The sequence below is a fragment of the Pimephales promelas genome, chromosome 6, assembly GCF_988280905.1.
Source record: "Pimephales promelas chromosome 6, fPimPro1.hap1.1, whole genome shotgun sequence".
In the NCBI taxonomy this organism is placed as follows: Eukaryota; Metazoa; Chordata; class Actinopteri; order Cypriniformes; family Leuciscidae; genus Pimephales; species Pimephales promelas.
In genome coordinates this window covers 10029554-10051235 of record NC_142774.1, presented here as the reverse complement: position 1 = coordinate 10051235, position 21682 = coordinate 10029554, and the positions used below count along the sequence as shown (strand labels likewise).

Below are 21682 nucleotides of genomic sequence, written 5' to 3'. Positions count from 1 at the left end.
CATGCTTTTTATCTGTCAACTCATGTTCCCCAGCCCACCTACACATGCAATTCCTTTAGCACTCAGGTCTCTCTCACCACGAACAGAATATGTGAAGCAAGACGTACACATGAGGTGCTATGCATGTCCCTCTCCCCTCCTGGACCCCCTGCTGTGTTACATCTACCTCCAGATACCTTGAGCGCCTGTCTGAGCTCAAGTCCTTCAAGTGTGTAGGATGAGATTTAATTAAACATGTGGGGTTTTCAATTGCTCCCAGATAAAAGGCAGACTCGCTCCTTGGCCAACGGTGTCATTCATATGTAATGTGAGTGTTTGTCAGGAGAGGCACAGAGCATCTGCGCTATTGAATAAGCAGATTGAGACCAACAGGCAGGATGTGTTGCACTGAGCCCAGCATAATGAGAATATTGTTAATTATGAATATGATCAAGGATAGTGTATGACTATAAAACAGCAGAATTAATTGAAGGTAACCACAGCCTGTATTGCATTGTTGCACATGCTCTCTCTCTCTCTCTCTCTCTCTCTCTCTCTCTCTCTCTCTCTCTCTCTCTCTCTCTCTCTCTCTCTCTCTCTCTCTCTCTCTCTCTCTCTCTATCACAATATAAATGTGTATTTATACTGTAGATATCTTACAGTTTCACAGTTCCTTTCAGTCGCTTTGATACATTTCTTGAATCATCCTCGACATTTGCAAAACAGTAAATGGATTTCTCAAAACAATTCTTACAAATACTGTAGCAAAACACCAATAATTACCTGCAAAAGCCAGTTTAAGTTTCACATTTTACGCTTTTACTGATTGTACTGTAGATTGTTGACAGACCATGTCATTTGCGATACAGAAAGGAAAATGTGAACAGGACAGAATTAGAAAAAAAGGCGAAAATGTATAGAAATATGCTTGATTATGACAACTTGTTTAACCATTTTGCATGTACAATATATATATATATATATATATATATATGTATATATTAAAAAATCTTTTAACATGTGTCATTCTGCTTTTATAATAATAATAATAAACCTTATTTTTATATAGCGCCTTTAAAAAGTATCTCAAAGCACTTCACAAGAAACATAATAAAAATATTAAACAAACAATGCATTACTGACAGAAAAATGTAATAAAATACAAAATAAAAAACATGAAATATATAGGATTAATAGTAATAATATTAAGAATACTATTAATATTAATAATAAAATTTTAAACAATTATGTAAAAGCTACCCCAAAGAAATAAGTTTTAAGTGCTAATTTAAAAACACTAAGAGCTTCGGCTTGCCTAATCTCAATAGGCAAGGATTTCCAAAGTTTTGGAGCATTTGACCAAAAAGCCCTATCACCCATGGATTTTAGCCAGGTATGTGGAACAATTCAAATATATACAGTAGATGTACAGGGTATCTTGTTGGAGCAACAATGCAAACTTGAAACTAAACGCAAATAAAATGTACAAAGTAAATCTTTTTTTCTTTTTTCAAAGCAGGATATCCTTGAATCTGCTCCAGGATGTTTGGGTTAAAACTCTCCTGTTCAGTTGCATCTATGTAGCAAGAACAATGATCTGCATCAAGTATTTAAAGCCACTCACAGCAGCAGCTTATCAGGGTCATCACAAAAAAACACAAACACAAGATTGTTGAGTGCTCAGCAGGGAGACATTGACAATCCCCGGTGATTGATGGGACTTTAGCGGTGCCGGTCACAGGTCAGCAAGGAAAGTAAAGGCCCGTCTCATACAATACGAACTAACCCGGCCTATTATTCCTCATCCATCCAACCAATGACTGTCCACAACACACCAATGCCAACCAGGCAAAAGTCCAAAGCAAACATACTGCACAAACCGTTACTACTGTAAACATGACCTGTATGTTGCTTATAACAACACTGACCATTGACACAACAAGGTGATCGTGAAGAGGAAGTTACCCCATCAGCACTTTTAATTCGCAAAACAAATCACGGGTCGTGGCTCATGAAGAAAGCACCTCTCAGAGGACATTGATCAAGCTTAATTCCGTGAGAAGAATCTTAACCGGACGGAAATTGCTAAAGTGGTCTTGGACGTGTGTCTTTGACATTTATAGGATACATTATACTATATTGCAGGAAGCAGGCAGCAACCTGAGCTACAAATGAATTACAAGACAAAACATGATTATCATTGAATTGGAGCTAACATTGTACCTTTAAGTGATAGAAATAAAGTATTCATGAGGAATTAGAATTTGTATTAAGTGTTCATGAATGAATGATTAGAGTGAAAATGCAAGACCTACAAAAAAATGTTTTCTACATTAACAAAAACACCAACAGATGCAGTTTAAAGATTTAAAGGCTTCTTCTCATGAGATGTTTGTGTTGCGTCAAAGATAATCTGCAGAAAAAAATTCTGGCGAAGACAGATGAGTTTCCTTTTAACTCTAAAAGAGCAGACAACACAATGATAATACCTATATCCTTTTTATTTCCCCCATAACAAGACTGTCTGTGACCCATGCGATAAATGTTACCAAAGAGCAAGAAAGGAGTAATGACGATGTGGACAGTACTGAGTAGACCATTAAGAGTTTTTACAGGTTTGCTGTCAATATGACACGACAGGTAAAGGCTTGCAGTGAAAGCTCCAGTGGCAATACAACATAGAGATGACTGCTATACTGTATAGACACTCTAAAAAATGATGGGTTGTTTAAATCCAGCCTAAATGCAACAATAATTAAACATTAAACAATATGTCCGGACTCAAACTGTACAGCTGAACCTAAATTTGCTAAGTGAACTAAAAAACTGCAAACATGCAAAACAAAGTAACATTAGGGATAGAATGTGCTCTAATAAAAATAAAAATCCTTTTTTTACAGCATTTAAGACAAAAACTTTGCTATTTTTTTTGGAAAAAAAGATGCTTTTTTGAGCATTTAAAGACAACAACTTTGCTGGTCCTCTCCCAAAAGCCAGAATGTCCTCACCCAGCCCTTTCCCTGAAATGGAAGAGAACAGGGAGGTGAAAGCAGTTGCAAAGCTTTGAAAACATATTGTCAAGAATCAATTGAGATCTATTTATAGGTCCTTGCCAGCTGTGGCTCATTGCCGAAGAAATAATATCCATTCTTACTGAAATTGAGTTGCTATGTAAACTTTTCAGATATCAATATTTACAGCCTTGATTGTAGTTATGATGTCATTTTATCACATTATGGCGTTGTAACCAATTCTAAAATAAATACATGTGAAAATAACCAGTTGAGCGACTAGGATTGTTGTGACTTGGTAAGACAGGCGAGATGGAAGTGAGATGGTGTTTTCTGAGGTGAATGCCAAAAGTGACAGCAGTACCTTTATGTGAATGTCACCTCTTAGATCACAGCGGAAAGTCCTGAAAGTGTCAAGGAGAGATTTGGTGGAACTGCTCACATGGATCTTCAGTGCTGAGGGAAAAGTATAACGTTGTGATACCCGTCTACACTATTACGTGTGTTAAAAATATGCTAGGGTCCAGGCAATGGCAAGATCATGCAAAGACAATCACAAAGGTTTCATTTGAAATTCTTCTCTGACATTTTACTAATCTGTCAGCACATACTTCATGAGTGATCTTACGTAATCCATATGTCTCCATCCTAGAGGCTGTGTTCACAGTGTCTCCAAATAAACAGTAGCGTGGCATTTTCAGACCCACAACCCCTGCGACACAAGGCCCTGTAACAAGCAATATGATTTTATTTTTTATGATTGCATTTTTCCTCAACCGCTCTAGTAGTTTTAAAGGGATACTCCGCATTTTTTGGAAATAGGCTCATTTTACAAGTCCCTCGGAGTTAAATAGTTGAGTTTTAACATTTTCGAATCCATTCAGGCGATTTTCTGATATTTAGAAGAACATCAGTAACTAGACAGTTGCTGGTCTCATTGACTTCCATAGTAGGAAAAAAAACATACTATGGAAGTCAATGAGACCAGAAACTGACTGTTTTTCTAAATATCAGAAAATCAGCTGAATGGATTCGAAAACGGTAAAACCCAACTGTTTAACTCTGGGGGAGTTGTAAAATGAGCCTATTTCCAAATTAACTGGAGTATCCCTTTAACAAACAAAGTTTCTTCTATTTCTCTGTCACAGTAGTACAGTTTGCGTGCTTAAATCCCCTCTTTAATGATGGTGTTAGGCAATATAATGTACAATGATGTCATTTATTTTGAATTTTTCTTATATGTGTCATAAAACAAGTTGGCATTTTGCAATCTCATAAATGCCAGAGCGGCTGACAGCGTAAACACTCCTCTGATGAGTAAATTGACCAATCAGAATGAATATACAAACGCTTCATTGGTTTTCTATTGAAAACACATCTGCATAAGGCAAGAGAGAGAAGAAATGAAATGTACTATAAACCTTTTGAGTCATAATCAAATACATGAGAGGTAGTCTCTCAAACCTGTGGGTAACAATTAACAAATTTTGTTCACACTATACTAAGATTGTGAAATTTTGTAAAACATTACAATTTAAAAGTAACTTTTGATGATATATTTTAGATTAGAATTTATTCCTTTAATGGAAAAGCTGTCACATGATCCTTTCGAAATCATTTTAATATGATGATTTGCTGCCAATGAAGCATTTCTCATTATTACTGACACTTTTTTATCAGTTTAATGCTTCTACGTTGAATACAATTAATTTTTTTTTTTTTCATTAAAAAAATCATACTACTCCCAAACTTTTGAATAACAGTACACATTTTTAGGGTGGAAAATCAAGTGGAAATATGAGAGGCTTATTGAACACTCGAAGTTGAGTGGCAACTTTTCATTTCTTGTCCATGTACCACGCTGTGGTGAAGTATGAGGGAGTTTTGAAAATGTGGCTCTTGCAGGCAAAAAGACATTTTCCAAACTAGCTCTTGAACTACTGCTAAGGTTGAGCACCACTGATGTTCATATTTTAGTAGAAGAGCACAAAAAAAAGTGTTCATGAATGTTAACTCTTTACAGTAACATAAATTACAACCCAGTACCAAAGTCCACTCATATCCTGAGTAAATGTATTTTCCCTGATTGATCAGGGTCATTGCAGGCGAGTGAATACAAGAATAGCCCATGAAGCCAAAGATCTATCACCATCCAGTTATTACCTGAATGGACTCCAATGCGGACCCTCAGCTGCTGCTCTGGTACGTGTGGACTGTGGAAGCTCCTCATGCCCTGCACTATAGCCAATGACATTCTGGCTATTTCTTTTGCATGTTCGACTCCATTTCTTATAGGCAGGCCCGACACCACCATGTAGGCATCGCCAATGGTTTCCACCTGGATACAGCGAAGGAAACGCTTTGTTATAACCAATAACCTACAATGAAACAGTGAGGCATTCATATTACGTACCTTATAAACATTGTGGTCGTCAATGATATTATCGAAGTATGTGTACAGATCATTCAGCACGTTCACGACCTACAGGAAAGGAAACAAGTGCGGCCGGTTTAAAGTCAGCTTATGGATACAAAGATCAAAGTTTCAGTAAGGTGACAATAGTTTTCCGCTTTGGTTCAGCCGTGGGCTTTGGTATGGTCCACATATAGCCTCATGTGAATGCATTATTTCCACTTTAAGACTCTAGCGAGCCAACAGCTATGCTAACAGAAGCCTGATATTCGTGACAGAGTAGAGTTTTCAGCACTCAAGCCATGTGATATAGTAATGTCAGGAGCTCTCATAGGACACATGAGACCCATTCTAGAGCTTACTATGTGGGTATTTGATCTTACAACAGACCCCTACACAAACACACACACACACACGCATTGTTAAACTATTTCAAAGTCTTAAACAACTCAAATCAGCAACTCCTCAAGCCTGGCCAAATTTGAAAATAGGAAAGTTGGTTCAAATGACGCCACATAGGATCTACATTTTTAAAAACCCACTGTGAAATGTTTTTGAAATGCAGCTAAGAAGTCACAGGGCTGAAACTCTCCGAGATGCTGTTTGAGTCTTGGTGTCTTTCATCACCTGCATTGGTGTGAGGGATGCTGACATGGCTGTGAAGCCTTCAATGTCACTGAAATAGATGGTGACGCAGTCGTAGGTCTCTGCTCTCACTGTCTTTCCCGCTAAGAGCTGAACAGCTACAGATCTAAAAATATGAGGGGGAAAAAGACAGGCACTTTTCAAAGGCAGGTTTCAAGTGGAGGCCTTGGTGATGTTGACCACTGGTCTGGTCACGTAGGCTTGTCGTTAGGCCAGGTGCAAGCAAGTTTTTAGTAACACTATTGAAGTGTTGGGGATGATTTCACTGAACAGTTGTGCCACTTTTGCGTGCAGTATGTCAACACAAAAGCATGCATCTTTTTTTTTCACTAAGCATCCAGTTTAACCAGGTGTTAAACCAACACTATCTCACGACCAATTCGTACGAATTCGACGCATGATTAAAAAGTGGCTAATTCGTACTAATTCGTACGACCTCACTCGTACTAATTCGTACGATTTGTCTAAACCCACGTGATGGTTATGTTTAGGGGCGGGGTAAGGGGTAGGTCATTCGTACGAATTCATACGAATTGGCCAATTCGTAAAATATGTACGATTTAGCAAAATCGTATTAATTCGTACGAGTGAGGTCGTATGAATTGTTACGAATTAGCCACTTTTTAATCATTCGTCGAATTCGTACGACTTGGTCGTGAGATCGGGTTGGTTAAACCCAACAATTTTTGTCATTATTAACTCACCCAAATTATTATTCCAAATTTTTAATTCATCTTTAAAACCCAAATGGTAAACAGAAACTCAATTTCAAACCTTACTGGATCTTACACACCAAGAAAGTATGGTTGAGCTTTCGTTTACCATAACTTATGTACTCTATGGTGTGTTGATCAATGTTTATTTTATTTTATTTTATTTTTTTTATTTTTTTTGGGTGGTGTGCTTTAGACCCAAATGCTGTACAATCAGCAGCATAAAACAAACAACAGATAAGAATGATATGTGATATGTGAATAAAAGTCTAGATTGTTTACCTTCAAAAGACTTGGATTAAATATGGATTATTTGATGGATTGATTATATTAATTTGGATTACGTTTACTATACATGGTTTGCATGAATGGACTGTCAATAGAGAGACCGAAATCTCTTAGATTTTAGTAAAAACAATTTCAGTTGTGTTTTTAAAAAGAACAAAAGACTTGTGAGTAATTGACAGATTTCTTTTTTTTTCAACTGTCCCCTTAAATGTGCTGAAAAAGCACAACACCATAGTTAAAGGAGTAGTTCATTTAAAAAAAAAAAAAAAAAAACTTTTGCTGATAATTTAATCACCCCCTTGTCATCCAAGATATCCATGTCATTCTTTCTTCAGTCGAAAAGAAATTAAGTTTTTTGATGAAAACATTCCAGGTTTTTTTTTCCTTTAATGCACTTTACTGGGAACCAAAAGACAGTTTCAGTGCAAACTGCAAACTGTTCAAAGGGCTTTAAACGATTCCAGACGATGAATAAGAGTCTTATCAAGCGAAACGATCACTCACAAGTTTAAGGCCCCGTCCACACTACTGCGTTTTCGTTTAAAAACGGAGACCTTTTGCTACGTTTGCACCTCCAGTCCACACTAAAACGGGAAAAACGAAGACCTAAAACGGAGAAGTTTAGAAACGCTGCAGCTGCGTTTTGCGTTTTGAATCTCCGGAGGGCGTTTTAGTGTGGACGAGACAAAACGGAGGAGTTTACAAACGATGACGCAAAGGCTCACGCTCGGCTCTATGATTGGGTGTCATCAGTCATGACGTATCTTTCCCTGATTCGCCAACCACTGTTTACAACGGCGCGCGCATGCCCAGTGTTGGTGAATGGTCACGTGATCCACGTTTTCAGTCGTTTTAGTGTGGACGGAGATCAATTCTAATACGCAGGTAAAACGCTAGTGTGGACGGAGATCGTTTTCGTTTTAATTCTCCGTTTTTAAACGAAAACGCAGTAGTGTGGACGGGGCCTAAGTTTTATAAGCTCAAATGCTCGCCTTGCTGTTCTGTGATGCGCGTTCGTGACTCTTCTGTTTGAACTTGTTTATCAAAATGAACTAATATTTTTTCGTGTCATTCGGTTCATTCAATGAACGAAATGAATGAATTGACTCAGGAAAAAATTCGTTCATTTTGATGAACGAGTTTGAACAGGAGAGTCACGAACGCGCATCACAGAACAGAGCAAGGCGAACATTTGAGCTTATAAAACTTAAACTTTGTTTTTTTTTCTTTAAATGAGCGATCGTTTCACTTGATAAGACCCTTATTCATCGTCTGGAATCGTTTAAAGCCCTTTGAACAGTTTGCAGTTTGCACTGAAACTGTCGTTTTGTCCTTGAACCATTTGGTTACCAGTTAAGTCCACAGAAAAATACTGGAATGTTTTCATCAAAAACCTTAATTTCTTTTCAACTGAAGAAAGAAAGACATGGACATCTTGGATGACATGGGGGTGAGTAAATTATAAGCAAACATTTTTTTTTTTTTAAAGTGAACATGACTTCGTTTCTGGGTTATAATCTGGAGCATTACCGTGGCAGCATCTGCGTGAGTAGCCCCTCTGCCCGCTTCTTCTCTTCCTGAAGTTCAGCGGTACGCTCACTAACTATCTCCTCAAGATTACATGCATACTGCTCCATGCGGGACAGCAAATTATCCAGAATGTTGTCAGACCCCCTGTAACACAAACAAACAATTAGCATTTAATATTGTTACTATTATAGCTTTAGTATCACATTAAAGAAGTAGCAATTCTTTATTGTGCCTTCAAGGTATACCAACATACAGTACACATACTGTAACACAATTGCTCTTTTAATCTGTCTTTTTCTCTCTCTTTTTCTCACCCTTGCTCCTCTAATGTGAGTATAAATGTTCAGAGTGATACGCTTTGACAGTGTTGTTCTCACGAGACTCTGTGCTTGCTGGGTTGTGTGTCTCTGGTCCCCAGACTGCTCATATTTTGTTTGTTTGTCTACCTGATTAAGCACTGTCATTTGTAAATGTAATTAATGATCCTCTGTGTCCCTGCCCTGTTTTCCTTTATTACCTCAAAAGTGCTCATTAGTCACAACTACCCTCATTTATAAAGCTGAAACAACCACAGAGAGGAAGAATGTGCAACTCTTACAGTTTCAAGACAGAATTGGTTTGGAAGGGAGAGATAGCTGTACACTTCTGATGTCTCAGCACTGGTTGTTTAAAGTGTCTTTAATCAGAATTACCTCAATGTTAACACTGACTTCACTTGAGGATCTTACAAGTGATTGTTTCAACAGAAACTCTAATAAAAGTGCAGTCCGGAGAGGAACGGTTCTCTTTGTTTCGGTTTGTGCATGCAACTGTAAATTGGCAATTATACATTGTTTTCATTGTTATGTATACATAATTATACATTGTATTTCATTGTTTTGTCTCAATATGCACACCAGTAATGGTTTTTTTTTGTTTGTTTTTTTTTTCCTTAGGCACGTTCACAAAAGCTACTTAAATGTCCTTAACTAAACTTAATCTAAGCAATGTCTGTGAAACCAGGCCATTTATGGTATTTAGCTTAAAATTAAAATGCAGTTTATAAAGCTTATTTTTAGCTGATAAATAAATGAATTCAATTGTGTTATAATGTATATACTATTATAGTGTTATGTATATACTATTATAGTATTTATTAATATTTTGAAAGTTTTAGTGATTTTGTTTAGTGATTTTGTCATTTTTTTTAAATATTTTTTTTGGTAACACTTTATTTTGATGGTTCCTTTTGAATGTGCTCTTGACTATAAGTAACTTTGCAACTGTATGTCAACTAACTCTCATCAGAGTAATATAATATCTGCATACACTTTATTGTGATGGTCCTCCAACAGACAATCTACTGACTACTTCATGTCAACTTAATCTAACACTAAACTCTACTAGTCTATTAATGCTCAAGTAACACTCTAATGAGAGTTACATGTAGGTGCAACGTTACTTAAAGTCAACAGAATATGTTGAAGGGACCATCAAAATAAAGTGAAACCATAATTTTTATTTTAAGTAATTTTACTACTTCAACTTAAACATTTATTTCAATTACTTGCCATGGCGACTTTTCAAGTTTTCATTTAACAGATATTATTATTTTTTTAATAATGGTAAAAAAAAAAGTATTGTTTTCTCATTCATGACTAATCACTACTTTATTTTTAATTTCTTAAAAATAATGTTAACAACAACAACACCAAGAAGAAGAACGTAAAAAAAAAAATAATAATAACATAACCCATTTAGTTTAGTTGTGCTCCAGTTCTCACTGTTAACTGGTTTCTTATTAGCATGCATATTATTAGGATATTAGCTGTTTATTAGCACTTAAAATGCACTTATTAATGCCCTTTTCTACATGACCATAATCCTACTGCATATCTAACAACTAACCTATTAATAAGCAGTAATTAGGAGTTTATTGGGGGGAAAGTAGTATCATTAAAGTAGTAAATTGTGAGGGTTGGACGCTAATCTAAAGTGTGACCAAATATTCAATAATTCTGTAAATGAACTACTATTCAGACTACAAAAGAAATCCATACCATGAAAAGATGATGAACAACACATTATTGCTCTATGTCTTGCTTCACAACTGACCCATTAGGACAATTTTTTTTGATGGCAGTCCTGAGAAATGAGAAGTCTGGTCTCTCGGCAGGTTTCTCTCTCCAGCAGCTGACCACAAGACCCTCCAGTTCCTCTACACACTCCGCCTGATCTATATGCGGCCTCAGTGGGCTACAGCCCCCCGTCCTGACCCTTTCCACAATCTCTGAAAACAGACAGGGAGAGAGTCCTTCACAATGCCGATCTGCAGTGTTTTACTTTATGTCACAAAGTGGCTTTAATAACAGGGGAAAAAAATGGTTATGGAGAGTATTGTCATACCTTTAGCACTGAAGTGACTATTGGGGATGTAGAAAGGCCCTCTGCGATATACCACCTCTTGAGCGATAATGGCAAAACTGTAGACATCCCCTTTTTGAGTGCCATTAGCAGTCATGGACTGCCTCAGCAGCTCTGGTGCCCTCCATAGCAGAGCTTAAAATGTAAATGCATATTTATTTACAGAAATGACTAAATGTAACTGAGGGTGAATTACAATAGCCATGCCGACTCACTCCGAAGGGCAGAACCTATGAAGTGGGGAATTTGGAGGGAGCCTCTGCTTGTGTCATGTATCCGTTTGAAACACATTTGGTGAAGCGAACAACATGATGTCATTAGCTGTTCTTACATCATTCTTAGTATTGCTCTCAATGTAATTGTTGCAAAAAAATAGGCCTATACATTTTATAATAACGTGTGTTGGTAAACCGTTATAGAGACACAATGTCCACACAAAGATAACAACATCAGAAATCCTTGTCCTTTGTCCCCATGATGAAAACAGCTTATAAATCACACTAAGTGATGTTTTTTGAAAATGTAAAAGTGCGGAAAGTTTTCATTGATGGTTAGGGTAGCCTATATTAGGGTTATATACAGTTTGTACAGTATAAAATCATTATGTCAATGGAAAGTCATGGAAACCCAACATATTAATGTTATCATCAAATCATCCAGCCTTGAAACTTCTATAGTTTTTTTCAGTGTTTATTTACACACGTGCAATTATGAATATAAGATCAGGTTAAATATTTAAATGATGAGCTGTCAATACAATATATTTATGATTTTATCCCTAAATTCAGCATATTGACACTAAATGATAACTGCAAATCCACCTTTCGCAGTCTGGAGTCCAGTTGTTTCTATGAATTGCATCTATCCATTTGCTTCTCTGTTCTGTAGCTTTCAGCAGTCAGAACAAATATACAGTACCTCTGATTTCTTGTCAAATGTCGTTGTACAGTCAATCCCAAAGCTCTTTCTCGTTTTGGATATGTTTGGTGTGTTTTTTACGCTGAAAACAAATGCTGCCAAAAGACTTTTTGCCACTTAGTGGGCGTAACCGCAGTCACACCGGCCGACGCTGATACCCTCATACCCTCTATCCAGGGGCCAGTTGTTCAAAAGTAAGCTGATCGGATTTTGGTTATCGGATTGGATAAAATCTTGAAAATGGGTTGTTCAAAAGGGAAAGAGGGAATCTGAAATCAGATTAGATCAGGGAATCCAATCCTAGTTTTAAATCTGGATCAAACCTTCAGTTTGTGTTGTTCAAAACTTGTCAATGGGATTTGGATAACTTTGGTCCAAAAAACAGGATTTGATCCCAAAAGGGGGTTGATTTCAAGGTGGATTTCAGGAAAAAATGTAGCAAAACTTTAAAATTGGTCAAATAATACATTTGTATCATTTAGTGTATATACTTTTATTTATATTTTGCACTTGACTTGTGTAACCATTGTAACAGTGATAAAGTAGACAGGCTAACAATTAAGCTATTCAGTATAGTAAAGTAAAAATAAAATAAAAATTATCTTGTCCCCATTTGTGTTTTGTCTCAAAATAAGAAACACTTACAGTGACCCCATGTTGTCTCTTCTACCTGTTCTTTACATAGCTGGTAGCCCACTTTGTGATACGTTGTCCCATTTAGAGCACTGGTAATCCGGATGTGGTAATCTTGAAAACTGTGTATCTGGATCAGGGTGACCCAGTCCAATGTTGCTTTTCAAAAACCGGCATAAAAGTAAGACAGATTACCTGATCTTGGATAGGAAAAAATGGGATTTCCAAATCCGGATCATTTTGATCCAGATTAAATGTTTTGAACAACTGGCCCCAGATGCTCACTTGCTCTTAGAACGCCCCTATAGGCATCCCGGCCCTTCCCAAAATGTCATTTGAAATCCGCCCTAAAACTATAAAATTCTGTTTGCATATTATGTGTTTAATATATTGAACTCTAAACCAATTATTACATTTTCATTATCTCTTTTCCCCCCAAAAAAAAACTTGGTGGAAATGCATTTTTTTGGAAGTTCCACAATTCCAGCTTACCGGTCCAGGGGTCATATCCAGGGCTCTGCTCTGAGTCTGAGCGCCTCAGAGTGTTAAGTCCAAAATCAGTGACCTTCAGGACAAAGCGGCTGTCCACCACACAGCTTGATGATGAGAGGTGACCGTGACAGTGCAGGGGACTACAGTGCAAATAGTCCATGCCCTACAAGAGAGTTCAAACTTATCCATCACTGTTTTATATTCTACTGACAGCAAAATCATTTTAACCTATAAGACAAAGAAGACACAATGACCTTCACAATGTCTAGCATGAGGGAATACTTAAAAGTCCAGTCCAGCTTGATCGACTCATTCTTCAAAATGTCCTGCAAAGATTGGGAACAAAAACCTTCCGTTACAATGGCCATTCGTAAAATAATAAGAAACCATCCTCACATTGGCATTCTGACAACCATTATCCTGTTAGATACACTTATTTTATTCATAAATCCAAAACCGCCATCATTAAAAACCCATATCTTAGCACCTGCAGACTCCCTTTAGGGCAGTACTCCGTAAGGATGAAGGGTTGATCGGTCTCCAGGGACGCTCCAATAAATTTACAAAGGTTATAGTGGGTCAGATCTCTGCACTGAAACAAATAAACCCATAGAGGTGTCATAGTTTTTTTTGTGTGACAGACTAAGAATCAATATTTGTCAATGCTTTAAACAGATTTCACCAGTTTGAGCTCTGCCAACTGCTCGCTGTTCAGATGAGTGCTTCTTAAATTCAGAAAGCAAACAGAACAAATTGTTCCCTGAAGAAGAAAAAGAATGATTAAATTAAATTAACTGTGAATAGATTTATAGGGCAACAATAATCATAACCAATGTTTTGTAGCATAATTTGTCTTGTACATGTCACAATACAGTGACGTAAATATTTAATCGCTAAGAGAGCCCAAAAACTTCACTTTGTAGGCTGCGGTTTGTGCTGATGGCTTGTCTTGCATACTGCTTATGATAGATTCCAAAGAAGCCTGAATGGGTTTGGAACTGTGGGACTGAGACAAAAAACACCCAATATTAAAGTAATGGATTCATTCATTCATTCATTCATTATTGATGCCTTATATTTACTATTAGTATACAAGCATGTATGTACATATGAGTTCACACACTTGAATGACAAAATATAGTAAACTGTGGGCCAGAAGAGATACTTAATCCACAAATGGCGCATAAAATCATTTAAAAACCTTTGATGGCACAGTTGAGGAGTGATGCTTCATCATTATGACATCATCAGCATTGACTTTCCACAACATCTTGGAGGCTTCCTCTTGGATTTTGTACTTCCTGGTAATAAAAATATACGCCTGCGTTTTTGGACATCAGTTCAAATGTTTTAGCTGAATTTAGTCTGGAATTCATGAACTTTCAAATCCACGGAAAGTTTCAACATAATTGTATAACATGCAAATATTACATCCAAAATAAATGAAAATGGTGTAACTGGCCAAAAATCAATTGAAACGGAAAATCAAGTATACACACATCTAATTTATTCGAATGATCTAATTTCAACGATTTACGGTTCAGCAGTTCTGAAGGCGCAGTCTTAAAGTTTACGAGCAGTGAAAAATATACACTTTGACTGTTACCTGTATTGAACGCAGATTGCAAGCGTTCCTGCAGCCACCAAGCCAGCAATTATCCCCAAAGCAATCAACAATTTTCTCTCTGAAAATAAAACACATACATTTGTAATCTGCAGGTCTGCTGTGTGATTAAAGCTCACTTGGTGTCAACATCCAACTGCGTCCATTTATAGAAGTATGATACAGCAAGACTTGAAGCCGCCAAGGGCAATTCTGTAGGAATGCAATATGAAACAGTCACCTTTTCAGAATTCTGATAAAAGGATTATATCTGGTTGTATAAGACCTTTCCTCGCTTTATTGCTTCGACCTGTTGGCTTGGGGGAGATTCAGTCAGTGAATAGCTGAGGAATCTATATTGCCGTTCAGTTGGAAATTTGGGTCTTGCAGGCAATGGTACATTATTCAAGATTTGTTCCCACTTTCTAATCAAAGAGAGTATATGCGGCAGTCCCAAAACTGAAAATGAAGGGGTGGGAAAACAACGGCTCGGTGGTGGGGTGTGAATCCACTGAGGAGCAAAGGTGTTCTTTTGGTGCCCCCTACTGGAAACAAAGTTACTAGACTATGGCTTCTGACTGGCCACTTGAAGAAGTTGATAAGCAATAACCGCAAGCTTCATATCATGTTGCTTTGAGTTATTACCAAACAGACAATTTACAAATTAGTCAAGAGTGGGTCAATGGTGAAATGCATTCAACCCCCTTGAAGCTATGAAAGTCCCAAAACCAACCTAGGAAAATGTGTCTCTACATTTTTACAAAACGTAGCTAAACATACTATTACCTGCTGTTTCCAGCAGATTATTGATTAAAAAAAAAGATGATTGATTATTGATTACGTTTTCTTTCTTTAACACTATTGTGAAGGTTTAGGGTTTTATTTGATGTGGTAGTAAGGGCTCTCAATAATGATTCTGACACACAGACACATTTTTATTTTATTTTTTTGCAATGAGCCTGGGTTTCTTAATACCTAGATTGATGCAGAGTTCCCCTTGAAAGCCACAATCTGGAGAGTCTTTAGGAGAAGTTGTCCGTCCTCCAGGCCAGCTGATGTGAACCCCTTTTACTTCCTTATATGTCCCAAAATAGTTTGCAATGACCTGTGTGGAGAACCCAATGACTCATTTGACAAATGTAATTCAGAATAGCAGAGCATGGCTTCCATTGGTTTCGCTTATATAGTGAGCAGTATCTCACCTGACTCTGGTTACTACTATCATGAATTTGCTTCATCATGTAGTTGAACTCACGATCTCCATTTGCATCAATGGTTACATCGCCTTGAATACCTGTGTAATAAGTCACAAAGCATGAAACCTTTTGGACTCCTGTCAACTTGGTGGGAATTGTATTTACAATAGGAAATGATGTAGGAAATGATGTAGAAATTGGTGTAGGAAAGAGAATGCTCAATATCCCGTCAACAAAACCAAACAGCAAACACAGAACGTTCCCCTAACGTTCCCAATTGGTCCCATGAGGTTATTTTTTTGGGAACCAAACAAGAATGTTATAGGAACGTTCCATGTAGGTTATTTTTAGGTTCCATTTTTATAACGTAAGGAGAATGTTCTGGGAACGTTCCCTTAACCTTAAGGGATAGTTCTAGAAACGTTCTGGGAACGTTCCCAGAATGTTCCCAGAACCTAATTTGTTTGCTGGCTTTATAAGTCATATTGTTATTAGCACTGCTCACAAATGCAAGCTTAAGGTTTGGGAAAGATTTCATTTTTACAAATTTGCAGAATCAATAATCAAGTTCTACAAACCTGATATGGTCCTGTTCCACATTTGTCTAGTGATGGCCAAGCCATCAAATGGGTTTCCATTTTCTGCCAAAGTTTTGTTTAATGCCTGGGCATACAGCCAAACAGTATCATGGGCTATGGCTGCTAGCACTGACACCTGTCAAATTAAAACAATTAAACTCATAATAAAATAGCCTTTATGTTTTATATTTAAATATATGCACATCAAAGATGGACATCTGGTTTCACATAAGGCACTGAACTAGGCTTCCCCATCTACATCAAAACACTGATAGGATCATTGACATCAGACTCCTTGTTAATTTCTAAATTGTAAAATCCAACCTTTTCAGTGGGAGCATATGTATAGCCAAAGTCTGTTTTGGATCTTCTGGTGACATTCTCTGAGAAGGCCTGATACCGTTTATCACTGGGTTTATACACTGACAGGAAAAACAGAGCCTGATAAGCTTGCCTGGCAACTGAGTCATATTCATCACCTGAGAAAGAAGAAAACCACGCACTATGAATAGAAAATGGCGTCATATTCAGTAATACCTCAATTTATGAGGTGAGCAAAGTCATTGCTTTTGTGGTTACACAACATACCTTGTTTCCAGTCAAAACTGCCAAACAAGACCTTTTGCTTGTACGGCTCGAAACAAAAGAAGATAAAATCTCCGTCAGTCAGGCCTTTCTTGTGAGCTTCAATGAGCAAGCTGCGGACAACCTTGCCATGTGCTGATATCACAATAACTGCGCAGGTGAAAAAACAAACAACTGTTTCATTGTTTAGTTCCGCGCAAGTCTTGTGATAACTAACTTTTTGTGAGAACAGAATTGTTCTTACTGCGAGAGACTTTAGCCATCTCAGTTAAGATCCAGGACCAGGTGGATAAAGACCCTTGGGAGAGAGAGCCATGGATCTCTTGATATCTGGCCACTGTGATGTTATTGTGCTCTGCTTGATACCTTTGGAGAAGTTAGGTTTATTAATGAAAATGAAAATTTAAGTGGTGACAACAAACTTAAACAAACGATAGGCTGATTTATACATCTGCGTCGGACCTATACGCCGGAGCCTCTACTGATCTCACGGGAATTCGTACGAATTTTACGAGGTGGCTAATTCGTAACAATTCATACGACCCCACTCGTACGAATTAGTACGATTTAGCTAAATCGTACATATTTTACGAATTGGCCAATTCGTATGAATGACCTATCCTTACCCCACCCCTAAACCTACCCATCACGTGGGTTTAGACAAATCGTACGAATTCGTACGAGTGAGATCGTACGAATTAGCCACTTTTTAATCATTCGTCGAATTCGTACGAATTGGTCATGAGATAGCTGTCACAAAAAAATTCTGTCAATTTAAGATTTTTCACTGTAAATGGTAAGATTCACTTTAAAATTACTTGACATTTGTATAGAGTAGTATAGAGTAGGCAACCAATTTACAGGTTTTGACCATATATTTTTTACAGGTAAATTTATGAGAATTTTTTACATTGTACATACAGGGTATAATAAATATAAATATGCATACAATGTAAAATAAATGTAAATATACATTTATTTGCCAGTGTTTCGTGGTAACCTATATCACATACTTGATCCCCTCGGAAGGAACGGTCCAGAAAGGTTTGTTGTCATGGATGATGCCTATGCGCTGCCAGCCAAAATGTTTACAGATTTCCACAAAGAAAGCCCCTAGTTTAGTGAAAGGTCCAAACACTCTTGTTAACGTCGGATAGGCCTGAATTCAAAAGGGACCAAAAGCAACATTTAAAAACCAAAAGGCAAAGTGCATTTTCAGATAAAGCATGTTAATGGAAACATAACCAACCTTCTTATCTAGAAACTGTTGCTCTGCACATACGGGACTGATGACAGCGATGTTCCAATAAGCCGCTAGTTTAGCAGTCACTGCACAGACCTTGAATAAAAATTAGTACCAAATGATAATACTCCATTTCCAGCACAACGAACCATAGATAATCATGTCTTCTAATGATGATATAATGTGACAAATAAGATTATAACGAGTTTTGTAATTACTTTTTGATAGCTCTAAAAGGTCGATTTTAAACTTTAATTGGAACTGTGTGCTTGTAGAAGACCTTAATACCTTAATTTGAGAGTCTATTGTCTGAGTAATGATATAATAAGTGAGTGATTGTTATTTCTGACATGTTTCGTTTGAACTAGCTGTATTTTAATTTTGTATTAATTTTGACCTTCAGCTGTCTGGGAAATCATGCTAATGCAAACACGTACATTTGAGCAAGACGGGCCGATGAAAGCGCTGTATTTGTGTCTATGGTAAAGCTCCACGATTTTCCCTGGACCACGTAGATCATTGCATTCATCGTCCACATAATGGTAATCCAGATAATGCCCTGACACAAATCATTCAACATCACATTAAAGATGATAGATAAATATTGCTCATCTTCCTTGTACACTTGGTACAAATAGCTCACTGACCTTGCAGTAGGTCCGGACTGTTATTCACAGAACGGATAGCGACAAGAGCTCCAGCCCCAATCCGACCAACGCTGAAAGGAGTGGAAGTGTTGGGCATGGAGATCAGCAAGGTGAATCTGGTCCCCAGACTGAGAGGAACCAGAGCCATCAAAAAGAGCAGTAAGCCAGGAACTCTCTCCAAGTGCTTCATTAACTCTAGATGACATATTAGGCAACATATTCATGTTTTACAATACGCACACAGATGTATTTGTACATTCATATGTAAGCAAAGTATGTATAGTATTTGAAAACATCTTATCTAATTTTAGCATTGTCAGTGGTAAATCCCATGTGCTACAAACACTAAATGAGCTTGAAATGACTGTACTTACCACTCATTCCAAAAAGAATAATCCCAGTTTCAATACCGAGGGTGATCAAAATTAGTCAAATTAATTTTTAAAAAGGGACCCAGCATCAGAAACTACCTGTATCGAGGATGGGAAAATATCCAGTGGCAAACTGTGGCCATGTGGTTTTGCTCTGAAACCAGCCATCCACAACAGTGATTTCCCCAGAGTGACTGTAAATCAAGGGTCTCACATTAATACTGCTCTGTATCTCAAGCTGTGGTGCTCCTCTGACGTTTGTTTAAAAGCTTATGAGTAAACACTGGTCTACAGATGTCTATGGGAATTCTCATATCTATGAGGTCTGGAAAAAAATGTGTCTGTCTGTCTTTGAGTGATCGAGTAGCTTTTTGTTTACATACATAAGGGCTTTTTTTTTAAATGTAAATATGGCTTTCCTCATATTTATTAATAGCAAGAAAGGAACTGTAAATGAAATTATACTGGTATGATTGCCAACTTCCTGTGTCTCAAAAAAAAATGTAAGTGTAATTTGGACATTAATTAATTATAGATCAGGAATCAGCCAGGTCAAAAATGATAGGTCATAGGGCTAAAGTTAAAATAAGAACACTGTCAGCTCCATGCACACTGGCACTATGGAGGCTTCTATATCGTGGGAACTGAATGCCCTCTAGTGTCTGTCCATTTTGCAGGCCAGAAAACATTTGAAGCCTCTCTCATTACACAAAAGCTGAGCACCATGACAAAGAGAGATAAATGTTGAGGACTCCATATCCCTTTTTGGGGCCAGTTTGTGTCACTGCACAAATATGCAGGGAATAGAAAAAAAGTACAGGAATAGTAGTTGGAGAGACATTTTCTCTTCAAAATCTGGGATTTCATGAATTCAGGTCGCATTTTCAGAAAAATAAGTATAGCCTGCAGCATTTTTCATATAATAATTCCAAATAATGCTGAACATCCATGAGCAAGAGCAGTGAAACACAGATCCCAACTATTATCGCAGGTAAAGATAGATCAATCAATCAATCACTTTTTTTATTTATATAGCGCTTTACAACAACCATGAGTTGATCAAAGCGCTGGAAAGGGAAAAAAAGAAAAAAAGATGAATAGATGAAAACATAGGCCTAAAAAAATTGTTTTCTGTTAAACTTTTGTGGACACAACCAGGAAATAGTTGTAAAATGGATCTTATTCTAATTTATTTAAATTTTTTATGTTATAGAGCCTAGGCCTACATGTAAACGACAAATAGCCTAAATTCACATTACAAGCATAAGCTTCTTTCACAATTACAGCCATTTAATTAGGACAAGGCTACATCTACATAGACTTTATAGACTTAGACTAGGTACATTTGAAAGCATTTCGTCAAATTGCTCCGCCCATAAAATTACAGCAAATTACAGTAAATGGGACGATTACCAAGTTTGTGTGGGAGTGGAACAATGTGGGACATGTTACCAACACTAAAACCTTTCTTCAACTATTGGATAGGAATAGGGTTGGGTATCGTTTGAATTTGAACGATTCTGATTCCGATTCCGATTCCTTGTTTCAATTCCGGTTCCTAACGATTCTCGATTCCGATTCTTTTAAGAGGCAGGGTCAAAAAAGTTAACCAACGGTCTTTCTGAAGGAAATAATCCTTTCTGAAGGAAATACTCCTTCTGTAAAAATACTCCTTTTGTCACAAATTTAGCATTTTGCGAGATTTCGTTATTTTTAGAAAAGTGAAGCCACACTTTGGACCGCCGACGCAAGGTACTCATGTTCGACTCGTGTGGTTATGCCAACACTTCCGGTAGACGCTTCTTCGTTGGTGTTGTTCAGCGGTTTCTTCTTCCGCTCAGCGGACTGTGAATATCGAAACTAGGAATCGAAATTTTAACTTTTGAACGATTCCGGGAAAAACGAAAAGTTAGTACCGGTTCCAATCGATACTCGATTCTCGATGCCCAACCCTAGAAAATGCTGTGCGATACAACCATAGACTGTAAAAAAATAGGGTAGCTACAACACAAAGCAGGAAGGGTGGTCACCCTAGTTGTCTGCTAGTTTAGTGTTCAAGCTATTTCATTATGTGATCATACTATAGCCGATCTCTTTGGTTTTACAAATATAAAAAATAAGAAGGGGGTATTTTGTTTGAAGAATTAAGTGAACCCTGGACAGCTGGAGGCCAATATGACAACACAACACAGGCAATATATATATATATATATATATATATATATATATATATATATATATATATATATATATATATATATATATATATATATATATATATTAAAATAGTTATTTTCTTCCTGCCCAGAAGATGGCAGTGAATACATAACATTTTGAGTGACTACCATTTTCAAACCCAATTAGCTTTAGGACAAGGCCAAAACAGTAAATTTATCCTTATTCTAAAATCTGCACTGCATAGCACTATATGCAT

General features: G+C 37.2%; 1 protein-coding gene across 1 annotated transcript; it reads right to left on the bottom strand.

Annotated features, from left to right (window-relative positions):
- Positions 1–1090: 1090 nt before the first annotated feature.
- Positions 1091–19649, bottom strand: LOC120491399 (atrial natriuretic peptide receptor 1). Its single transcript, XM_039689198.2, has 27 exons — positions 19252–19649; positions 18878–19072; positions 18668–18789; positions 18237–18326; positions 18001–18146; positions 17232–17353; positions 16991–17137; positions 16727–16881; positions 16403–16538; positions 15831–15922; positions 15604–15733; positions 14632–14710; positions 14227–14326; positions 13942–14031; positions 13708–13785; positions 13513–13617; positions 13280–13351; positions 13026–13188; positions 10965–11117; positions 10674–10848; positions 8580–8723; positions 6031–6154; positions 5404–5472; positions 5154–5328; positions 3619–3717; positions 3355–3446; positions 1091–2999 (listed from the first exon to the last, which is right to left on the bottom strand). The coding sequence occupies exons 1-27, from the start codon at positions 19256–19258 to the stop codon at positions 2937–2939; spliced, it is 3123 nt and encodes a 1040-aa protein (XP_039545132.2). The 5' UTR covers positions 19259–19649; the 3' UTR covers positions 1091–2936.
- Between the last annotated feature and the right edge of the window lie 2033 nt (positions 19650–21682).

Bases quoted from the DNA above. Each gene is read 5' to 3' on its own strand.
- LOC120491399 (XM_039689198.2), bottom strand. The intron at 17,138-17,231 runs GTAAGAACAATT...TCACCTGCGCAG, and splicing joins GATGGCTAAAGTCTCTCGCA to TTATTGTGATATCAGCACAT. The intron at 13,618-13,707 runs GTGAAATCTGTT...TATTTGTTTCAG, and splicing joins AGTTGGCAGAGCTCAAACTG to TGCAGAGATCTGACCCACTA.